At 34.6% G+C, this 25,075-nt stretch overlaps 1 protein-coding gene across 1 annotated transcript; it reads right to left on the bottom strand.

The window, feature by feature from the left end:
• Nucleotides 1-11,280: 11,280 nt before the first annotated feature.
• Nucleotides 11,281-24,215, bottom strand: LOC124440535 (polyphosphoinositide phosphatase-like). Its single transcript, XM_046990930.1, has 28 exons — nt 24,104-24,215; nt 23,935-24,033; nt 23,088-23,220; nt 22,961-23,015; nt 21,763-21,870; nt 21,584-21,634; nt 20,594-20,691; nt 20,328-20,501; nt 20,103-20,203; nt 19,567-19,692; nt 18,777-18,816; nt 18,559-18,656; nt 18,225-18,358; nt 17,734-17,779; nt 17,503-17,573; nt 17,064-17,114; nt 17,006-17,012; nt 16,710-16,799; nt 16,435-16,493; nt 16,214-16,288; nt 15,991-16,082; nt 15,258-15,405; nt 15,024-15,082; nt 14,259-14,403; nt 13,850-14,060; nt 13,409-13,488; nt 11,898-11,966; nt 11,281-11,628 (listed from the first exon to the last, which is right to left on the bottom strand). The coding sequence occupies exons 1-28, from the start codon at nt 24,164-24,166 to the stop codon at nt 11,463-11,465; spliced, it is 2,649 nt and encodes an 882-aa protein (XP_046846886.1). The 5' UTR covers nt 24,167-24,215; the 3' UTR covers nt 11,281-11,462.
• Nucleotides 24,216-25,075: the final 860 nt, after the last annotated feature.

The raw sequence follows: 25,075 nt of genomic DNA, 5'->3' as shown, positions 1-25,075 counted from the left end.
TTTTCTGAAAATAAATGGATTCCCATCATATAGTAAACAATACACTACGAACAGCTACAAGATGTCCTTTGTCAAAATAGATTTCGGGCAAGGCAAAGAGACAAACCTTCACCGAAAATACATGAAATTTGCGAGAAAGTGGAGCGTCGCTTCTCCATTTCAAATAATTTCTTCACGTAGGCCGGAACGGTTCGCTTTCGTACATGTCTCGATGAAAGCGGAATACTTTGTAAAAATAACTCCGCAAAATTGTCTGGTAAGTTCTCATCACTGCTAGTGTCGATGTTTTTCAACAAACTGAAAAAAGTTAAAGCCAAAATGATACTAGTAATCATTGTCATTCAGTTTTTCGCTCACGCATATGTCCCTTTAGTTGGTGTCGAGGCACTTTAAAACCTATTAAGCGCAACCTGATTGGTTAATTCGACCAAGAGAAAATTATTAAAGCCAAAGAAATCCAGAAAACGTAAAGCTTTTGTATAGAAAACAATATACCTGTGATGGTTGAATGCAAAAAATGAACAGCCATATGAATATTAACTATACTCGAGACTTAAATCTTTAGTTTCACTTAAAGACATTGGCAACGAAAATTTTTATGGCATATTTTTGAACCTTTGTGATGTCTAACAACTAAAATAGAAAAATTTTTTCTCAAAAACATTTTGTTGCTGAGATATTTGCAGCAAAAGTTTTATAAATTGCGCCATCTTGGATAAAATTTTGAAAAAATTATCTCGAGCGGTAGTGACGTCATTGGCTGGTGAGCAGTCAAAACAACAATACAATATACTTTGTGATTGACTGCGTTACAACACATTTAAAGCGTATTTTACGGGGTTTTTTTGCTGCAATGGATGACATACACGAAAATCAACCGGGTGAGGTTCTGCCCTATCAATATGAACCTGAAGTGAAGGCCGAAACAAGCGAAGAAAGCGGTTCCGAACAGGAGAGTGACAGAGCGACTTGTCCTCGTCGGAGGATGAAATACATGCTGAATTTGATAAAGCAAATGCTTGGCGCCTTCAAACTCTTAGTTGGTGTAAGTGTGGACATTGTACTTTGTCAAAAAAGGCAATCAATCGAGTGTTTTTTTTGCCACGAAAAAGCACTTGAATACGATGAGTATGAGGATTTGCTAGGCCAAACTGAAACTCAAGGATAAATTGCTTGACAACACACCAAGAATTTAGGGACAATATGCTCTCAGAAAGTGTGTTAAAGATAGATGTGTGTCGGCATCTTGAAGAAAACTGGCCCCTGTCTGAAGAGGATCTAGAGAGAATACACAAGCTGTATCGATTAGTCGCATAGATGCGAAAGTGTGTTAAAGATAGATGTGTGTCGGCATCTGTGTCGGCATCTTGAAGAAAACTGGCCCCTGTCTGAAGAGGATCTAGAGAGAATAGACAAGCTGTATCGATAGTCGCAAAATTTTTCAAATTTTGGGGAAGAAACATCGAAGACCATTTCCTGCTTGTGTTTATGCTAGCATGCGAAAACGCTTCGCGTCACCAGACGGACTTTATACACATTTTAAATACGCTTGTTATCACGAAAGACCGTAAATTTAGTCTTAGACAGACGCTCTTTCATGTTCTTTGTTATGATCTGCAATTGCGATGCGATATCATTGTCAAAGGATTGTCACGAACTGCGCAAAAGCAAAATGCATGAGTGATCCACCCAAAACTTGTATTCATTCATAAGTTATAAAGTTAATCGAAAAGTGTACTTGTACATTGTGCACGCAAACACGCACTTAAAACATTACGGATAAACGAAACTCAACAGTCAAGAACAAGACATAGCGGCTTAGAGCTTATCACCTATATAAAACTACATAATCTTCAGACTCTTATGTATACAAATAATAAATTAAACGTATAACTCATTTGTTGGTCACAGGTTTGTAATATGGATTCAACTTTATGTCAAATTTTCTCAACAGTAAAATTCAAAAGAGACACGAAAACACGAAATTAAGTATTCCATAGCTATCTATGATGAACGTATGAAAAAAAATTTTCGTTGCCAATATCCTTTAAGTGCTTGTTTACGTCCAAAGTTATCAAAGGTGCATGAATAATAAACACCAACAAAACCCAGAATTATATTTCTGTGTTTTAAGTAATAATTTCAATGCAAAAATTACGGCATTAGAATAAAAGAAAATATACGTATATGTTATTTGTAAGAACACTGATGATCTATCATCTAACTTATCTTTTTGTCGGTTACCGTGAACATTAGATTAATTAATTTTATAATTAACGGCAGATATGGCTAAAGTTTTCCTTCACTTTTCCCTTGACAATTCAAAGCATGAAAACAAAACAACACATTACAACATCAAAATCAACCTTTTTCGTACTAAAGTATGATATATATGCAATGTACAAAGTAAACATTTGTCATAATCGGTATCAATATAAATAGCTATATATAAGACATTGCTGTAGCGAACTGTCTTCGTAATTGAATACAGAAATATGATATTAATGGCAATTTTGGCCTCAAATAACAATTATAAGAGCCAAGAATAAAGTGCTTCTTTGGGTCATATTTTGACTTACGAAATACACTCATGAATCGACTTTTTTGATAAACTTTTCTGAGATGTTTTACGCAAGTAACGTGAAATGTTTTCGTTGGTGAAAATTTAGCGAATACTCCGAAGAATATACATTACAAAACGCCAAAGGGACAAAATTAGGAATGCCCTTAGTGTTTGATAGCTATGGTGGCCCAGCGCTATCATCATTAATTTCCGTATGTCAATATTATGTCAGTTGTATTTTCACTTCAAAAACAAATTTTACATAAAACTTTACTTTAAAATGTCAATTTAATATTAATTTCATTACATAAATACAAATTTTATCTATTTTCATTCTGAAAGCGTAAATGGAATTTAAAACACTTTGTTGTGCGTGGCCCAGCGCTATCATGTCATATACCATAATTCTACACTTGCTAAGACGCCACGCCATCTATTATGCATGCATTTGTCGCGACATCACCGGAAAGTACGGTGGCCCACATACGGTGGCCCACAAGTACAAGCACACTTACACATAACAGCATACGCGCACAAATTCGAGGATGCACACTTAGGATACGCGCACAAACGAGGATGCACACTTACATAACAGCATACGCGCACAAATTCGAGGATGCACACTTACACATAACAGCATACGCCCACAAATTCGAGGATGCACACTTACACATAACAGCATACGCGCACAAATAAATATTCACATTCATGGCTTATTACATGACGTTTCGTAAAATCGGGCTGCAAAAACCGAAAAGATTGCCGGCGAGAAATATTTCATGATTCACATGTTCACAATAGCAATAAGTCAATAACCCAACGATGTTTTGTCCACATTGTGGAAAAGAAAAGGATGAAAATGCAAATTTTTTGCGAGAACTGTGGTGCAAGTGTATCAGAAATTAAACCTTCGGCCTCTAGTCAACAACCGTTAACTTTCGAAGAGTACATAAAGAAGAACGCAGTCGCCAATCCTTGCACTGATCGTGGCGATCAACTAGAAAATTCCCACCGCGCTGGTAGTTCGTCTACCTTTCAAACTATTAGAAAAAGGAAGTCAAATGAACGATTAAGTCAAATAAAAAAAAAGGAGAAGAAAGATGAAGTAGTGAAGGTATGTGTATTCAATATTATGATTATGCCAATTATACAAATTTGGTTAATGAATCTCAATTTTGTGTTGTAGATAAAGATTGGAATAATTGAACTCGACGGTAAAAGACTTAAAATACGAAGATCTTCTTTACTTCCTGTTGATGTTCGAAAATCAGATACATTAGTTCCTGTAAAGAATGCCGGAGTTCAGAAACAGCTTGCCCACAACAGACATCTCAGAGATCATAATGAAACTGAGTGGCTTTTACTTTACCCTGATATGGATATCGTGGGAAATATTCCAGGAAGCAGTGAAAAATTCTCTGTGGAAAAATATAAAAATGAACTTGGACGTCCATACAGTCGAGTAAATTTGTACATTTGCAAAATGCTTGATTTTGAAGGTAAACACTGAGTTCAAAATAATTCGGTATTTTTTGCATTTAGACTGCTGGAGTGAGCATTAGGGCATTGCACAAGACAAACACTGGCTGTATTGAAAACTGATATGTCATGCAATAAATAATCAAAAGCAGTCACATTTTATTGAAGCAACATTTCTGAGCTTCCCAGAGTTGAATGGGCCTATTGACTGTATTTTACTGGTGAATAAAGGTTCACTACTGGGGCAAGCACAGAGCAAAATGCGAAAAATGCCCTAGTACATAAAAGTTAAAAAATGCCTTAGAATAATTATCTTGCAACTAACATTAAACCTTCAAAAGAATTTGTTTGTAGGGTTAGTAATTATGTTATATTCTAAATTTAGTAGCCAATGATTTGACTGAAGACCTCGAGGAAACGGTTGTTCCAGATACTGCTGATGTTTTGAAGATAATTCTGTGCAAGAAAATTCTTCACAAATTATATGTGAACTGGGAAATTCTCAACAAGTCAATGCAACACCAGATAATTTTGTGGAAGTTAATCATGCTCATACCAATGCTGTTCCAGCTAGTCTTGCAAAAGCTAGTCTAGTGGAGGCCAGCCATGTTCAAACAAATCCTGTTCCAAGCAATGTTGTTAATGTTGATAATAGTTGTGTGGAAGCTGTTTCCTTTCAGGTTGATTCATTTTCAGTTGAGCAAATCATTATGGAACCAGGTGAAATGCCTGCTCAAATTTTTCAGGATGCAGGTATAACTAATGAGTTGTTACATATGTATCCTATACATTTTGTATATTTCATTGTTTTTGTATTTTAAATTTATTTTTTAGATGTAACTGAATCCCTACTAGATAATATTGAACCAGAGCCAAATCTTGTACAACCAGCTCAAGTTAATTTACCCGAGGAACAATTGCATGTGCTAGATCTGCTAATCCATCGCACAACCCTTTTGAAAGACATGATAACAGAATTTTATAATCCAAATGTATTGAAATCTACTATATTTTTTAAAGTAGTTGATGCAAGAGGTATGTTTGAGGAGGGAGAAGGAAGAGGTGTTGCACGTGATCTTCTTACAGAGTTTTGGCACCTTTTTTATCAGTCATTATCTATTGGAGCATCTACCAAGGTGCCAGCCATTCGTCATGATTATCAAAAGCTGGAATGGGAGGCAGTGGCTAGAATCATGTTGTATGGCTACTGCAAAGAAGGAGTGTTCCCCATTACATTGTGTTCAGCTTTAGTTGCATGTACTCTCCATGGTGAAGACAGTGTTTCTTGTGAAGTGCTGTTAAACTCTTTCATGGAGTATATGGCTGAAGACGAGAGAGAAGTGGTTGATAACTTAATGAAAAATCGATCACAGATATGTAAAAATGAAGACTTACTTGAAGTTTTAGGAAGCTACAAGTGCTATCTCAATCCCACAGAAGAAAATATTGAAGATATATTATGCCAATTAGCTCACCAAGAACTTATCCAAAGACCGCGGTACGTTTCCAATTGTTGGGCAACAATATTGCAATCATTGAAAAGTCATCCTGCGTTTCAAGATGTTGCAAGCATTCTTTGCTTTACCAACAAAGAAAACCCATGTCCAAATGCATTTGATCATTTGGTGCGCTATATAAAGTCTCTAGGTGGCAACGTAACCGCGTTCCTTCAATTTACCACAGGTTCTGACATCATTTTAGAAGGTCAAAAGTTAAAAGTGTCATTTACAGAACTTAATGGTTTACAACGTCGTCCCTGCACACACATGTGGACCATTGCTAGAGATTCCCAGCACTTATCAATTTTATAATGAACTTGTAGAGGAGTTTTCCTCGATCCTAAGAGAAAAAAGTGCCTGGTCGTTTGACATTGTATGAAAGTTCTATCACATGTTTTAGCACACTATTATGACATATTATATTGTGTTTTACATTGTAGAAACACTTTTTTTAGTTCACTTTTGTTAAAAAAGATTTTATGGACAATGATGTGGTGTCATATGAAGATGGAGGTTATGGACCTTCCCTGAATATGAAATTATCTTATTTCTTTATAAGATTACCATATACGTTATCGTTTTGAGTTATTAATGTTAAATATGTTTTGTTCATTGCTATTTGCTTTAAGCTGCTTCTAGAAGTCTTTCATATGCCATTAAAGCTTCTCTCCATGTCTGGATCTGTCCTATTCGTAACACACCAGCACTATACGAGAAGTATTTTGATATGTAGAGACCTTTTCTGTCGACACATTAACTGAATTGTAAATCTCTATAAGATCTTCGTCGTCATATTGTTTCTGAAAATCTTCAGCTCCAACTGCTTCAGGTAGAAGGTAAAGCTGATCAGGGATCCCCGCATGAGTGTAAAACCTGGATTTGCGTACATAGTGACTGTTCCACGATTCCTTGATTTGGTCAAGTCCTTTTTTTAAGACAGGACTAAAGCAAAACCATAGACATTCAAGTTGAAGTACGTTGCTTGTGTCTAAAACCCTTTAGCTATCAAATCCTTAAAAATTCATCCACCACGAGGCCCACGAGCGACGTAACATGGCCCACCATGCTTCTATTCGCTGATTGCTGTGTGATGATCCATATTGATGAGCATTGACGTCAGAATGTGTGTCCGTACCATCTCGGCGTAAGAAACACTGGGCTGATGCCATAATCCCATTTTCTGTTCCCTATCTGTTCTAAGAATTTTAGGACAGAGTTGCATATTAGATATGCAGTCGTAAAATAGCCTGCCCACTACGCGGGGATCATTATTTGAAGGAACTATATTTAACCACAGTATTTTCCTGCTAAATCCATCTATACACCCATGGATGGGGAAACCATACGGTTTAAGTTTGTCGTAACCATCGGCATGCCAGCAATAATTTGGCCCCGGATTCATGTAAGCTCTTCTACGAAGACGGTTAGCCCGTCTCCATTTCGATCCCTCTGGATCCACTTCTTGAAGGGTGGTTTGAGCAACCAAACGAGGAACTTGCAAGCCATATTTTGACTGCAATCGTCTCCACATGGCTCTATAGCCCAACAATTTACCACTTCCATCTAGTTCTCGAACAATGCATCTTCTTACGTGGTCTTTATCAACGGTATTTCCACGTCGGTGCAATCCATAAAGCTTAAGCTTATTCAGCAAAGTACTTCTGGAGATGCGAATTCCATGATATTTTGTAATAGCTGTAGGATTGTATCATACGTGTAGTTTTAGTAAAATAGTTGCGAATGATATATTCCATAAGTCATTAAAGTAGTGTTTAGCAGCGGAAAGAAATGCCAAGTAATAGACTGCCGGCTTTTCCTTTTAATTTTGAACTTACGTTTGTTAGTATTCGAATTTTGTGCGCGTATGCTGTTATGTAAGTGTGCATCCTCGAATTTGTGCGCGTATGCTGTTATTTGTAAGTGTGCTTGTACTTGTGGGCCACTCTCGAATTTGTGCGCGTATGCTGTTATGTAAGTGTGCATCCTCGAATTTGTGCGCGTATGCTGTTATGTGTAAGTGTGCATCCTCGAATTTGTGCGCGTATGCTGTTATGTGTAAGTGTGCTTGTACTTGTGGGCCACCGTAGGAAAGTAACAAACATAGAGATCTCTAAAAAGAAACGCCGTAAACAAGAGATCAAAAAGAAAGAAGAGTGGGCCGAATTTGAAAAAAGAGTTGGACTTAAAAGGCTAGAAGGCCAAGAAAAAAAGTCCCGTGCAATGGGTAATGCCAAAGTTCCCAGTGACATATTGGTTCAACGTATGTCGTCCACAGCTTCTGGTCAATTGAAGAAGTACAAGCCGTTGGATACGAGAGACTTTGTGCCTTTTGAAGATTACGATGAACTATCAATTGATAATATAAAAGATGCTTGCGAACGCTTTTACAACGCTCCACAACACACTTGTGATATTTTAGCATCGGACAGAGGCCCATCATGTACAAAAATGGACCAAATAAAAGGCAAGAAAGTCTTTTTTGTACGTTTTTTACCACCAGAAAGTGAAAGTCAACGTGACGAAAATGTTCAAAAACAACATAAAGAAAATGCTGCTGCTGGTATGTCAAAAAGGGCAAACTTATCGCCAATGAAGATTTCATCGAGATAAACAACTTGTAATTCACGTGTTGGAATTGTTTTCCCAAAGTCCGTGTCAATTGGTGATTTACTCAAAGCTGGAAAGTTAATAAAGCCACTAAAGACGTCTACGCTAAACTTGGAGCTTTTTGATGTGTACAAATGCCAATGGGTTACTGCCCCCTCAATCAAGCTTGAGATTGATCACAAATCTTTTGCCAGTGGCGCTTAACTAAGGTAACAATGATGGCGAATGCTTGGAACGTCCGAGTGAAGAATACCAAGACATATTTAAAAAAGACTGCTTTTTAGTAGCAATAAGTGAAATTAATATTACAATGCTAAACGATATACTAACGGTACTTCTAACGGTTATTCTTACCATGATAAATCGACGTTTACAATTGACTTGTCTTTGCGAAATTGTGACTGCTTCACCAGGTACAAAAATCGTGACCTTAGCAGGAAGAACTCCCAGGAAAAACGTTTTAGAGCAGCCATAGTTCAGTATTGCAATAAAACAATGAGTTTACTATTGTCACTAGTGCTGCATTTTGTGTTTTCCTTCGGTGTAACTTGTCATGAAGGCACGCGTTTTTCAACTTCCATAAGGTTATTCTCCATTCTTCATCGTTGTTTAAAGGACTTTATTAAGGCATATTGTCGATTCCTCGTCATTGTTTAGAGGATTTTATTGTCCATTCTTGATCATTGTTTAAAGGACTTCATTAAAGTAGATAAATTGGTCATTCTTCATCATTGTTGAGGATTTCCTTGAAGTAAATTATCCATTCTTGATTATTGCTTAGAGGATTTTATTAAAGTACATTCCCTATCATTGTTTAGAGCGCTTCTAAAAGAGATAATCGAAGATATTGTCAGTTCACAATATACTTTTTGCAAATTATTGACACAAATGACCAACGTAAATAAATTACTTACAAGAACATTTTATTCAGTTCCAAAGCAGTTTAAGGGAAGTTGAATTTCAACCATAGTTATAGATTCTACTGCTGCATAGCACAACTTTCTCGTTTAAGTGAATCTTATCATCAAGAGAATGGTCAAGAACAGCTACAATATCTGTGAACCGCCATGAACAGTAATTTGATCACTTTCTTTGATTGTACAAGTCCACAACCATCATGGCAAATACAAACTACCAATCACCTGTTGCTTCTCAATCTTATTTGTGACTATATGTCGTTTAACCAAAAATGTTCGAGTCTAAATCAACATTGATTTTCACAAACGAAAAATTTGTAGAAATTTAGATATATTTAGGTCTCACACATCACATGAAATCACTGTGTCATTCACTTCAACCGACTAAAGAGTACTCTGTTAAAATGAACATTTATCTGAAGTTGGTTGCAAAGAACTCTGAGATATTTCACAAACGATTAGTTTGAACTTCTGCTCACTATTCTTCTCGAACGTACAGATGCAAATAACCCATTCCTATATAAGTTAATCTTTAAATGTGAAAAAACCTGCATAAACGTGTTGCCTTCTCATTGGTCAGTTAATTGGTGTGTCGTCAATTGTACAGGATGTATATAAAAAGAAGACCTTAAGAAATTGACGTATTGTGATAATTTCAATGCTTATCATTTATCACTGTGCTAAGCCCACAGGTGTATAAAACACTGTAAGTTACAAACATATAAAGTTAGGGCCTGTTGATATGGGGTGGGATAACCCACCTAGCCGGGATAATAACGATGCAGCGAGATCCAACCTTGTAGAGTATTTTATAAGTTTTGCATATTGTGCTCATATGGAAAGTGAGCTAGCCCGTTTAGTTGAGATCTCGGTATGAGCAAGCCGGGATCTCTGTCAAGTGGGATGAAATACAATTAGTCAGCGTAATGCACACAAATTAGTCAGCGTAGCCCAGTGAGCCGGGATAAAAACAACACTATAGAACACACGTGACACGAGTCCCATAAACAAAAATGGCGGAAAATAGTGAGCTTGCTGTTAGTGAACAGACGAAGAAAAGAGCAGGACCATTCAAATACTATGTTTGATGTGGTATTTATTCCAATACCAAAAGCATTCGCCGTCATACATAGAGAACCGCTGTCTTTCAAGAAGTATAACGTAACTGCTAATTTCTTTTCGGCGCTTAAAGCCCTTTTGTTTGGACCATTTAGATTTGGAGCAATTGATTGATGCAATATTTCGGCTAGTTCTAGAAAGGCTTCCTTGGACATTTGAAAGTTCTTTTTCCATGTCTCCTGGGGGGCTATACATACAGCATATTTTGCCACCATTGATCAGTACGGCCAGGCTTGAACCAGCAACTTTGCTTGGCACGTCGTATTTATCTTTCTTTCCATCTCTTCAGCCTCTTAAGGAAATAGCTCTGCCTTTGAAGATTAGCTCAGCAATTTGCTTCATGTTGTCGCTTTTCGTTCAATTAGTGAAACAAAATCAAACCGTACAATTTAATAAACAAAGCTGTGAGAGATATCAATTGAGTGCAAAGGAAGAGCAATAGCATGTTTTGTTCGTCATTTTGAATTATTCGCGCGTTTTAGCTGCTTGGTCCCAGTCTTCAACAAATGCCTGCTCGGTAAAATCGTATAGTTTTTGGGATGGTTTCATATGGATCAAACCGTTTTACTCCTAAAGAGAGCCTCGAAATCTTCATCACTGTATCCTCCTGTCTTCTGTCGTTTCTTCAGTGCATCTGTCTCTCATGTCTCTTGCTTAACTAGAGGAAGAGTGATCACTTTCGCAAAAGTTTGGCTATAACCAATCCTAAACAACTTAACTGTCGAGTAACAAACTAAGAACGTATCTAGTGAAGGTATGTTTGGAAAAAAAGCTCTAGTAAAACAACTCAAACATTTTATGAATTCATTGATTAACGCAAATTCTACTATTTCATGGGGTGAAGATAAGAATTAGAACATGAAATATATGAAATTGACAGTTATTATTTTGTCTGCTCAAGATGTATTTTAGTAAGGTAAGATGGCATTACTCCTCTGGGAGAAAAAGTGAGTTAGCCGAGATCCCTGATCCTCTGTTTAAAACACGCAGGAAATAAAACATTGAGCAGGGAAGAAATGCCTTGTGACAAGACATGCGAGCTTTGCCATGGTGAATAAGAAGCAAAAGATTATCTGAAAAAAAACATATTCATAAATAAATTGATTTACACCTTTATGTACCTAAAATGCGACAACAATGTTGCTTTCACGAATTATATATATTTCCATGTACATCGATTGTATGGTAGAATGTTAATAAAAATTATTTTTTATTTCTAATTCTCTAATTTTCATACGTATGAATGACGATCTACTATTTATATCACATCGATCAAAGTTACAATACAAAAAATGATCGATATTTCAATTTATTAATAGATGATATTGTGTATAATCCACTTCGACTGTTATCCACGTAACTTTTATAGCTGAGCGCAGATGCAACAGATGGCTGACATGAATCCCAAATATCATAATATTCTTGTCGAATTTCCTGTTCATCTCTGTACCAATAAATAGCAAAACGACTTATCAAATAGCTAGGATTGAAGTATTTGTGACATAACGGTATCTTTTTATATTAAATAACTAAAACAATTTCGACATGAATGTTTTTTTTCATGTTTAGCAAATAGTATTTATTTATTGCGAATTTCATTTGTATCTTTATTGATTTATGCCTGAATATCAGTACTTGGTTTTTACTTGATTTCATGAAAGATGAAAAATTTGTTATTTACCTTCCGTCAATAAAAGGAAACAAAGTACTTACTTTTCTATCCACGAGTAACCAATGTGTCTATCGCCCGAATTCTTAGCTTTTAGTTCCAATGCGACAAAACTACACAATATCAAACAACGATAATCAACGTAACAATAAATTTTAGCTACAAATTAATAAAAAAGCAAAAGTTCATCCATAACGGTGGAAGAAAAACATTTGGTAAACGACGGCAATCCACCTTTCCGACGGTAAACACGTGTGAAAAATACGAGATCAAATTACAAAATTCGGATGATCAAATGGTCGGACATATTTAAAATAGAAAGACAACAAAATAGAAAGAAGATGCTCTTCGGGAATTTGTAAGGCAGAAGATGTAGAAGTGAATAAAAACCATTTCCTGTCAAGTCAAAGGAAAGCTTGGGTATAACATGCAATATGCAGGTACAAAGTTGTAGAGAAAAATAAAAACATTTCTAACATTGTCACGGATATTACGAGTGCCGTAACAAAGTGTTGATGAGTTTCATATGCATTTGTCAAAACAAGCTTAAGAAGACAAAGAGCATGCCAAAATATATGATTGACAATTCGCTAAACGCATATACAAGCACCAATTTCAGAGATCGCTCCGTCACAAATTAATTGAGAATAAATCTGAGCATGCGTAGTCAACCCCACCAGCTCCACAAGTTCATGGTCATGGCAACGACCAACTATATGTTCTAGAGCCGATTGTGGAATGATTAGCTCGCTCAGTCACAAATTTTCAGATCAATCATCTGCGCATGCGCAGTGAGTTTAAGCACGCACAGTCAACTTGACTAGCTGCCCAAGTTCATGGTCATGGCAACGACCGACTGCATCTACTAGCACCGATTTTGAAGTAAATACCACGCTTAGTAACAATTTAATAGAGAAATCATCTGCGCATGCGCTCGACCATGCGCAGTCAACTCGAGTAATTGTTCATAGTCATGACAACGACCAACTAGATGCACTTGCCCTACTTTCGTGGCAATTAGCTCACTTAGTCGCAAATTATGGAAGAAATCCATAATTTTTAAAAATATAACATTTAATAGGCCAAGCCATTTATATCGTCTAAATTGAGCCTTTATGTCATAAAATTTTAATTCATTTTGGATAGTAAATTTCCTTTATCTTACAATATTTTCATGATTCAATCTAGAAAGTAACTTCACTTCTCGAGTAATTTTGCGATTAAACAGTACACCTTTCGTATTCAAAGGACTTCTTGTCATGGCATAGAGACAGCCGTCCAATTTATTACGTAAATGCATTTACGACCATTTGATTGTCCGAATTTTGTGATTTGATCTCGTATTTTTGACACGCGTGTCTACTGTCGGAAAGGTGGATTGAAGATTGAGGTAATGTACAATGTAGACGTTCAACTGTAGTTAAAGTTATATTCTCGTGTAATAATAGAAATGTTCTTCAACATTTGCTCAAAGTGATATGGGGTTTAAAGACATCGCCTTAACAAAAAATACATCATCACGAACACAACAAGATATCATAAATTATTTATTTACCTTTGATATTTCATTAATGATGTTTCTTTGGGTTCAGTAATTTCAACACCATAGTATTCTTTCATACTGGGAAAAACGTCCTATACATAAGAGATATCTCATATGTCTCAATACTGATGATTCATGGCTATAAGGGGAGTACAGAATTGCTCTAAGCACTTCATTGAAGATACTTATCAAACAATGATTGCAATGTTAGACTGCAATTTTACATGTTTAAATTTATAAAAATTTACATTTACAACAGAGCTCATTTGTACAAACGGCAGCTTACTTTATGACTTATTGGTAACTCGCACATATCGGATTTCTGGTGAAATTTTTATTCTTCAAATGTTTGGTAACAACAAATCTCCTTAAACATCTGGTATAATTCTTTCCACATACGTGTATCACACGTTATTTTGTTTTCCCCATTAACCATAACAAATAATAATTTACCCCAAAAAGAATTCCACGCTTGTAAGAATATGAATCCTTCTTATTTTGAAAGACATAAAAGTCTGATGATGAACTTGAATCAGAATCTGAACTTAGTTCTTCTTGGCTCGATGAACGATGTAAAGTTGCACGTTTCGCACGATGTTCTTCAGCACTTTCACTCCAAGCTGCGCGCACTACAAAAGGACTGGGTTCCATTTCTAAAGCAGGTCTGAAAAAGTGGTAGAACAATGATAGACATCACAAAGATTGTAAATGATAAAAAATAACACAAGTGATGTTATTATTGTAATTTTGACAGATACTTGTTTCGTCGACTTTGTCAATTCATTTAAATAAAGTTGCAGTACAGTTACAGGAAATATATTTTCAGTTAAATCGAGAAAAAAACATGATAATAGAAATTTACCTGTATGTCGTATGAAGATTAAATGAGAACAGAAAATTGAATAAAGACAACTCATTCGGTTGATAATAATCATCAAACAAATCATTACAATCTGTTTTATCCAATTCATCTTTTTCAGGAAGATTCTTAGGAGCACGGTTTTTCACTTGTGTAAGAAAGACAAACCAAGCAAATTAAAGACGCTTCAGCAGAGTAAAAGACAACAATATTGTTAAAATGCAGTAGGCACAGATTTTAAATATAACTATCTATAAACTAATAGCTAGCTATCTCTTAAAAGTACAAATTGCAGAAATTCATACAAAAAGTTCTATAGATATCGCAAAAGCTAATATGTTATTAGTACTGTAAACAATTCATGGCGTTGACAGACAGGTAGCGACTTGCAACATCTTTATGTTGAATAAGACGTCATAATGCGTATGCAAGTTCTAATCTCGTCCAAGTCACATGTTTTTTATGTGCGTAAAAAAGACCGTGTCATGATTCATATTATCATCAAACGTATGAGATACGAGATTTTTCTGCGTTGACCGAAGTCAAAACTCAAAAACAAGTTTACAACAAGGATGCGCGCAAAACAATAAAAGAAATCATTTAAGATTATTCAAAAGAGAAAACTGCAAATCTTCTACAAAATAGCAAATAGCTTTTTACTATATAAAGTGTTTTTGATACACCAAAATTGTCCAGGCATATATTATCAGCCGTGTTTAATAAATGTCAGCACAATTTTTTCTATCATGTAAAAATTAATGTACTTACCTAGAAGATATGGAAATGGCAATGTACTCACAGTTTCGTCATCAAACCATTTTGTATAACTAAAATATATTTTAAACTGATTGAAAAATATGTGAAGGCTCACATGATCTACCTATAACGCGGGGGGGAGACGTTTTTCATTTACATTTTTATTCATTGTAAGAATATTCCATTACAAACATAAGTTATAAGATTAAATATTTACACCGAAATAATTACCCATTTTCACCGTACCTTCTAGCAGCTTCGTTTTGATGGTCAGTATTTTGATTTGATAAATGATGGAAATGATAATCGTTTGGATATTCCCACAAAGGAAGATGATTTTCTTGAGGAATAAACTTTCCAAGAAAAAGATTTATTGCCTGTTGCTTTTCAGAATCTTTAAAGTTGAAAGCAAAGCATTTAGAGTTGTAAGCATTTTCTTGTAACGAAAGGAATTATTTTTAAATCTTCGTATAGATCGATTCATAAACAAAATGAAAAAAAAAATTATTGAAAAGCATTTAACAGTCAACAAATTCATATCAAGTTTAAAATTTATATTTATCTAATAAAACTACTTTAAAAAAGATGATAAAGACATGAAAACCAAGTGTTATCACAACTGCATCACTATACCACATTAGCAAAGGTTTCAAAGTGTGCAAATTGAAGGAAAGAATTTAGGAGGATGCGAATAAGTTTCTCGGTCCTTCTTAACCGAAAGAAAAGCAGCCATCGGTAGAAAGTAAGGTCGCCGACATGTTTAGAAACCTCTGCATTTAGTGCAGTGATTTTATCTGGTGAAAACAGCACATTTACTGTGCACAGACACAACACAAACACACGTAAACTATGCTGCGCAACGTCCATATATTTTGAAGTCATTTATTCCCCTCTTTTTGATAAATCATTTATTCAATCACACAATGTTGCAACTCACAAGAAACTCGAAAGACGATTGAGAAATTGAGATAGTTTATACCTGTGAATGCACCACTGTAATATCGACGAACTGTCTGATATATGTCGCGTGAATGTGACGTCCACGGCGCAGATTTTAAATATGTGTTGATTCTATGAAAGAATATTGGGTACATTAAATGATGGGACAATTGATGATTTTTCTGCAGTCGACATTGATTCCTCGTGCATTGGGAAAAATATTTAATCAATAGCATGAAAAAAGTATTTTCTTTATCCTTCACCTGTGTACTAATTGCGATCCTCCATATTGTACAGCTAAAGTATCACCATGATCATCATAAAGATCTTCCAACAACCTAAGAATAAGTAGAAAAAACTTTATTAAAAGTTGAATGTTGTACATAATGCTCTTTGAAGTTTATCATGACAGATTTAGTAATAAATGATATGTAGTTACGAACACTGCACACCATTGAGGAATTAAAAAACAAAATGAACTTACCTCACAGCATCACATTCAAAGTTAACCACAGGTTTATCAATAACGCCCAACGTGTAAAGCTAAAGACATTTGAGGAAGTATAAAATGAAGTATTACACAAGAACAGAAAACCGTTTGCAACGAAAAACTGAGGTACTTTAAAATAGTTTCAGCTTAAAAAAGGGTGAACTTACAAGTTATCGATACAAAACAAATAAAATAAAAAATTTCAGTGGTGATAAGGGTTACAAAGTGTTTTATTTTTTCAACTCATTTGCTCTAAGCAATTTTTCTACCTGCAATCCAAGAATGTGCTTTCCAACCACAAACTGAGCAATGTTCGTTCGATCAAGACAGTCGACGCAATTTACTCTCACAATCCCAGTCTTGACAGAAAAAATGCCTTCTTAGTGAGCTTTCTTTTACAAAACTTTTACACATCATTTTTGGACTAAAAATTCTTAATGACATGTTTTGTTAAAATAATCCTATCAACTCGTTTGATTTTAGTTACTAAATAGAGACATTTATAAACAGCTTATGAACTTATAGTTCCTGGGAAAAAAATAGTGATGGCAAGAAAATAAAAAACTCGATCACTAATTCGTACATAAAATATATTAATTATCATAAAAAATGGATTCAAATACCTGTACTCGACCAAATGTTGTCCATTTTTATGACCACCAACTTTAAGCCATCTATCAAGATTGTAAAAAATACATGTTTGCCAACCTGAATGGTTCAATGATTGAGACAAGCAGATAGAAATAAGTTTCAGCTAAGGATTTAAATACTCACTTCTCAACAAAAGCACGTTGATTTATAAAAAGAATTGTTGTCATAAGCATTTTACAAAATCGTTTTGAGAAAGACATTGTGATTGTACGTAATTATACAATTAGTTGTGTCTACATGCAACGTAAGTGCAAAAGTCCCAGTCAGAGATAGTACAGCAATTGTTTTAGCCTATTTGTGGTACAGTCACAAATTATTGATGGAGAACAAGAAACAGTTTTTTAGGAGGTGGGAGAGGGGCATAACAGTTGACTAAGAGCTTATAGAATTTCCAATGTTTGGTTTTATTACCTTTCGTGAGGTCGAATTTCATTAGCATAGAGATTTGGACCATTATGGAAAAATCCCACTAACTGGACAAACTGAAAATACAGAAAATATAGAAAACCTATTGACCAAAATAGTAGTTACAACAAAAAATGGAGTATAAAAATAATACAATACTGTTTGTCATTTCCACGAGATTTTGACATCTTGAAGGATACGTAATTCTACAAAACATAAATTATAGTAGCTATATACCTGTTCTGCAAATTGCTCCAATTTTTCTATAATATTCACATTCTTGCTGAAAGAAAACGATTTTGATTTTTTATTTTACGAATAAAATTACATCCTTAAACATTAAATTGTTCACTTTCTGTCATAACATAAAGTTGCTCGAATCGTAGAAAGCTTTAAATCTAATTTTTTAAGTTGATTTTCAAGTAAAGTCATACTGGGGGAGCGGAAAATCGTTCAAAGTTGATCAACTTTTGCTAAATAAAATCATTTATGCAAGGCACACAATTTACAAATGGAGAATGAGTGTTCTACACTTCTGGGACTAGGGACCGACAAGTGTCTTTTTGGATAGAAAAAGCACACAATCTAAGCTGGAACATTTCTGGTCATATTTTACATAAGACGTGGAGTTCGCCCACCCCCCTCTCCAATGTGTGTTCTTATTGCGTATGTACAATTACAGGCTGCCCAAATAGAGACGCGTATTCATATAATGAACCTAACTGTACTTTTTAGAATATCTTGCAATATCAAACCAAATGTATTTGATTTTGTGTCGAGGAGAAAGAAACTGATTAAGATAATCGACAATCTGGGTATATTCTTCGCCCAAAATTTGTTCGTGTCTTTTTCTTTCTTTTTTCTATAAAATGTATGCATGAAGGGTGAAACTATAACTGAATGTACATATGGAAGAGATTTTAGTGCCAGCCTTTCGTTTAAAAACGTTATGGTCGACTAAGCAAAATATCACATACTATCGTGTGAGCGATTGAAACAAGTTCTTCATATTAATTTTCTGCACATATATATTACTAAGTATTTTTCCAAATATATAATTACTTTGACAAGATTGAAGACAATAACTGGTGATCCAAATCTTTGCAAAATGCTGTTGAAATGCTGTGCTGCAGCTGAGACGAACGGATCAGATCTATCAACTGCAAATGTAACAAAATTACACTCAAAAAAAAATATTTATTTTTCGGCTAAACACATATTTTTTAACTAAGTAAACAAAATTCAAAAAATTTCTAAAAAATTATTTGTCACTTTAATACCTTGAATTTGAGGTTTAGGGACTACGCCATGTTGTAGCTCCTGATGAAAGAAAAATGAGAATAAGTATGGAAGAGATAGGAGCAACAATAGTATTTGCTGGTGATCGATTTATCAAATGAACATCAGCTACTTTGACAAATGACATTCTAATGGAAAAAATTCAACCGCCAAATTATTTAGCTGTTGTTACGTGCGTGGTCCCGAAAGAATAAATATTAATTTTGGTTCTATTTCCACACGCAACAAAGATAGTGTGAGCCAGTTATATTCCTCAAACAATTTATTTATCAACGCGTAATTATTAAAGTAGATAAGTGTCTTAACAATAATATTAAAGGTATGAGTAAAACATATCTCTCCTCTGTCTAAGTACAACCGCGAGTCTTTATTCTTGAGCGTTCGTGAGTTTACGCATGCAAGCAAGCTTCTAGCGCATGTAAGCAAGCTTCTAGCGCACAAGCAAGCTTCTAGCGCATGCAAGCAAGCTTCTAGCGCATGTAAGCAAGCTTCTAGCGCATGCAAGCAAGCTTCTAGCGCATGCAAGCAAGCTTCTAGCGCATGTAAGCAAGCTTCTAGCGCATGTAAGCAAGCTTCTAGATTATGTCCTATTTGTAATGACATTGCAAAATGCATATTAAAGATAAAATATAAAATTATGAAATGTTTAGTAATATAATATAATAATAGTTTATAAATGATAATACATGATAGTAGTTGCCATCATGTAACAATGTGCAGTCATTGATAGAACCAACAATTTAAGCTTTCATGTTTTGTAAAATTTCCTACCTGCGACCAAAATAATGGTACGGAGCCACGAAGCTGCACAAAGGATGTATAACGTCCACTCTTGAATGATAAAGTGGAAGCATCGTGAACAATTTGTTCAGTTTCAACATCATTTGCCACAAAACCCTATGGAGAAAAACACGAATATTTTAAATACCACAAAAAATAGAAGGAAAACAGCAAACTGAAAGAACACACAAGACAAACATAAAACGCAGTGCAAGCATGTATAATTGAACATCGATTTCACAAGAACTGCATATTCAACAACAAAACTGAACGCGATATATCTGTCTTGAGATGGCAATAGTCTATTGAACAATATGAATAATCCTTCTCTGAGGAGGAACGTGTCAGTTGTGAATGAGACTTTTCAGTAAGAGAAAAAAATAATATCGATTAATTAATACTATTATGACATTAAAATTATAAGACAAAATGAAAACATTGCATTAACATGCCTTGAGTTATGTTCGTTTGCGTTAAAAATTATGCGCCCCATGAAAAGAGCTCCTTGTTTCAATAAACCAACATACCAGCTGGTTTGATCCACGTTTTAGAAACCTCGTTCCAGCATACTCGTTGGATCGTCGTGCAATTAATGTCAGATAAATAGGTCGACCATAAACATTGATATCTTATACTAAGATAAGAAGTTGTTTCAACACAGATTGAAAACGAGTTACGTTAACAATAACGCTAGACTTCATTTCTACGTATAATTGCCTCATTGGTAATTTTAGATGTAACGAAAAAGATACTACATTGGCCAACAAAACCATGAGATACGTAGAGCAACCAATCGGAATGCAATATATTTTCCACATCTTTGATCATGTGTTTATTCCAGATAAATTTTGTGCAAGGTATTCCACGTCTGTTCACCATATGATAGTATTGGGCTCGTTTCTCCCATGCTTTTTCCTCTTTAAAACCTTGAGAAACATTGATAAAATTTATAGATTGGAAGTTTGAATAAGATGTTCCGTAGTAGGAGTTGCATTTCTATTACATGTTTTAACATTACCAGTGGATTTATCATTGGAAAAGCGTCTACAACCAGAGCAGTCCAAATTAAGAAGAAGCATGTTATATTGTAAAGTTTGCGTCACATCGTAGGTATAGCTAAAACAGAAAAAGACATGTTCTCATTCCCACTTATCGAGTGTGACACAAAATTGCGTTTACACTAATCAATGGTAAACTTATTTCTATAACGATGGCAAGATTTTTCTTAATAAAAGTATTTCAAATCATTGGAATAAAAATAACGTAATCGACTAAATATGAGATGATTTTGAAGCTTCACTTGGTTAGTGAGAATGAGATTTTAGAATACAAACGTATGGCTTTGAACTAGAGCAAACACAGTCTTTTCTAGACAAAGATACACGTATTGAATAGCATGTTCACAGTACGGTAATGTATTGCAAAACTAGAAGTTAGAACAGCAATCTTTCAGCTGTTTTTCCAATGATATTTATATGTAAAAAAGGCTGTCTTTTCAATTTTTTCACATCAAATTAGAACTTTTTTTGCGATTTGTAGGTAACTTTTATAAATAAGTACATAGTGATAATTTATTTAAAACACACGATAAAAAAGCAATGAACATTTACATTAAACAAGCTCAAATTTCCCATACAGAAAGTAAAATGAACAAGTTTCCAAGTATGGTTAGAATGAGGAAAATTCTGACAGAATTTTTAATACAAATATCAGATTAAATTTCAAAAATTAATTACCAGTAAGGGTTCTACAAAGATAATAACTTAAGCCCGTTTCAAACGTCGCATGTTACATGCGCCGAATGCATTAAAAACAATAGAAACAACAAACAAACAAACAACATTTGTATACCGGTCAGTATTAATCCCCGCCAGGGGGGGGGTTGACCGGTCCATGAACTTTTTCTATTAAAAACAATAGAAAATGATATAAAATTCCTCATTATCTTTTGTTTCAAATGCATTCGGCTCATGTAAAATGCGACGTTTGAAACAGGCCTTAAACTCACCTAAAATAAAAGTTACTTGACAAATCAACATTTTGAAATGCTTTTAGGTACCTATAAGAGAGAAATTAGGTACATTTTAAACCTAAATAAAACTTCTTGTTGTTTTTTTACTTTGAATGAATGTAACAAAGCCTTTGCAAAGAAATATCTTAGTTCCAAGGTTTTGTAGAGCAACTAACTTGGATTCAGAAGGATGGCGATGTTTTGATCTCACTGTTTCATTAGGAATTGGAACCATACATGTATCCATGATCTTATACACAGTATGTCCACCAATTTGAGCAACTCTATGCAAAAGCATTTTATTGAGTCAATTTGTTCTGAAAACTGAAGTTGAAATATACAGCTAAAAATGTTTTTCGGAAAAAATATAAAGGGGGAGTTATTGCCCACCCCTCATGTCTGCCACTGAATATGCATACATATGCATGGTCAATAACATTTGAAATATTGGCAATGCCAATTTGGTATTCATATCCAGGTTGAGCAACTTCTCTGATCTTTTAAAATCTTGTAAGATCTCGGCTAAGCCTTGGCAAGAACTTTTCTTGTCAAGATCTTGAAAAATTGATGCTATGATTTTAGCATGAACTTGCCGAGATGCAGCCAAGATTTCTTGCATGAATCATTTTTGATATTTTAGCATGATCTTGTTAAGATTGTGTTTGTTAAGATCATGTTCAGCACGATCCAAGATCTACTTAAAATTTTATTTTCCATCATCACAGTTTATATTAATAAGGTCATGATTTAAATTTTCAGTAATGATCAAGTTTTGCAAGAACAAGCACCATGCATAATGTGAATTAGGCCAAAAATATTGATAGTTTAAGTGTAGGAATGCTTTTGGAGCACACACTAATGTACACCGGCAAGATTTTTCACTTTGTACACTTCTTCAATCATACTATTTTATATCAAAATTGCATGTTTAATGCAAAGTCATGTGATATTTTTTCATATAAAAACATAATCCTGTTGACATCTTGGATCATTGTTCTCACCAGTTAAGATGACTGGTTTTATTGTGAAAGGAAATAATCTTTGTACATAAAGTACAAATATAGTTTAAGTTTTCAATCTGCTTATTGATCATGACCATGATTTAAGTAAGAATTGCTAATTTGTTGAAAAACATTTAATTAAACTTTGTAGAGCAAAAGAAATTTGGTAAAATTATGCATAAAAACTTGCAAGATCTTCGTGGGTTCATTGTATGATCTTGGAAAGATCATGATAAGATCTTGTAAGATCTTGTAAGATCCTGTAAGATCTTGTAAGATCCTGTAAGATCTTATCCAAGATGTTCAACCTGGGTAAGTAGGTAGGAAACTATGTAAACAAAACTTATACAAAGACTTTTTCTTGCCAACCTACTTTTTTCTTTTAGAAATGAGAATAATGTAGTATCCTTCCATAAATTTGATGAAACCTTTATATTAAAAAAACACATTTTGTGAATAAGTGATGACATATACACTTAGTTTAAAGGAAATGGTCTTACCAACAACTCCAAAAGCAGACATATTGCGATGCAAGCCAGGGGTATCTTTATCATATGATTTTGGATTCTTAGGGGTATTACCACCGTTTATCATAGCAAGTAATTGCTTGATCTGATTACCATCATATTCAACCTGCATTTAAAGGGTGCATAAATTTCAGTGGTGGCCCCCAAGTTGTTATATAAAGTGAAACATTGATAAAACAACAACATTCCCAAGGCTATAAAATATATTGATTCCTTAATGACAACCTCAAGGGGGATGAAAGTTTGATAACTAAGAAGGGTGGAAAATTCACATATTCATACTGTACATATGTTCTTAATAATGTACATATGTTCATATGTTCATAATAACTATTGATTTCAATAGAAGCTAATAAAGTACTAGAACAATTACATGCATATATTAGTATTAACCCCCTCCCCCCATCGATCTTCCTCACCTAATGAACTATTCTGAAAAATCGGTGACATAGCCAGCTCAATAATTAGGGTGGTGGTATGTGTATTCATATATCAGTTGTAGAAGCATGTTACAATGCACAAAAAACAATTGATTTCAAAGAAACCTAATAAGTATATTCAAGTTACTGGAGCAAGTATATTCCATTACTACTACCCTTGTGTACTGTACTACACTACCCTGCAAATGCTGCTCAACAATAGTATAATAAATGTGATCATGTGGACAGGAAGTACAGACTGTAGACATACTTTCAAAAGTGGTAATAACAATGGTTCGTCAATAAATTTCTACTCAAATCAGCACAAATTTCGTAATTTTTACATGCTAAGACATGCTGATGCAGCTGTTCAAATGATATAATGATATAAAATAACATACCTTGTCGTCTATAACATGCAAATCATACGGCGTAGTTCGGTCCATTTTTAATACTCTAAACTTGCTTTCTGATACATTGCATCCAACCAGGTAGAAACGCTAAAATGAATTAATGTAACGTTTACAGTAAGTGCACGTAATCCACGTTTAGTTTTATGTTTTTACACACCGCTTTCGTTTCATAAAGAACTATTTTCTGGATGCCGCAAATGGATAGCAATTCGTCAGCCATTTGATTAGATTGTTATAAATTATGATCTACATGACGTATCCCAAGTAATGCTGTGCTATAACTCTCACCAACCATAATCTCACATTCACCCTCAAAGTATCCTCCGTATGGTCATCTATTGTTATTTATTACCTATTATTACCTAGAGCGTTGTAAAGTAAAGTATAATTCTTGACAAATTATAACAACAAAAGCTGACACACAGGATCTGATGTATTAAAAATTGTTCGTTTTTGTTATGTACATTGCATATGTGGCAGAGTGACACATAAGGCATGTTTTAGATGTTGATTGGTTGCTTTACTTGCTTCGGTGTTTGTTCTTCAAAGTCATAATGATCAGGTACAAAGCCACAGGCCTCTCGTGGTACAGAGCCACAGGCCCCTCGTGGTAACAATTATAAGTTTATAACTGAACCCTTGCTTGATACACACACAATGTTTTAATCTAAAGAGCAATTGCGTAGCCTGCATGCAAGTTTTAGTTCTTACTTAATTTTAAAATTATTCATTTCTGTAAAAATCTATGTTTTCACCGTAAGCGAATACAGAAAAACTAACATAGCAGAACTAAATAAGAGACGTTGGCTACGCCAGTGCTACACAGGGTTGTTAGTTTGGCCTTTTTGAGGCCAAATAACTCGATTTTGGCCTTTTTTTTCTTTCTTTGGACTCGAAATTTTTTTTTGGCTATTTGGTTACTTTTTGGCCTCTTTTTACTCAAACAATTTTTTTAAAATTTTTATTGAGCTTTATTTGTAAAAATCTCTTCAAACCATATTTGGCTACAAACGAGCGCTGGAGCCTAACAACCCTGGTGCTACATAGTGTATATAAAAAAAGGAGACCATTACAAATTAAACTCTCGTATTGTTATGATTTCAATGCCCTAATCGGCTGTGGATGTGTA

Source organism: Xenia sp. Carnegie-2017, unplaced genomic scaffold, assembly GCF_021976095.1.
Source record: "Xenia sp. Carnegie-2017 unplaced genomic scaffold, XeniaSp_v1 HiC_scaffold_2, whole genome shotgun sequence".
NCBI lineage: Eukaryota > Metazoa > Cnidaria > Anthozoa > Malacalcyonacea > Xeniidae > Xenia > Xenia sp. Carnegie-2017.
Note: the sequence above shows the minus strand (reverse complement) of the source record. Positions and strands in the feature narration are given on the sequence as shown.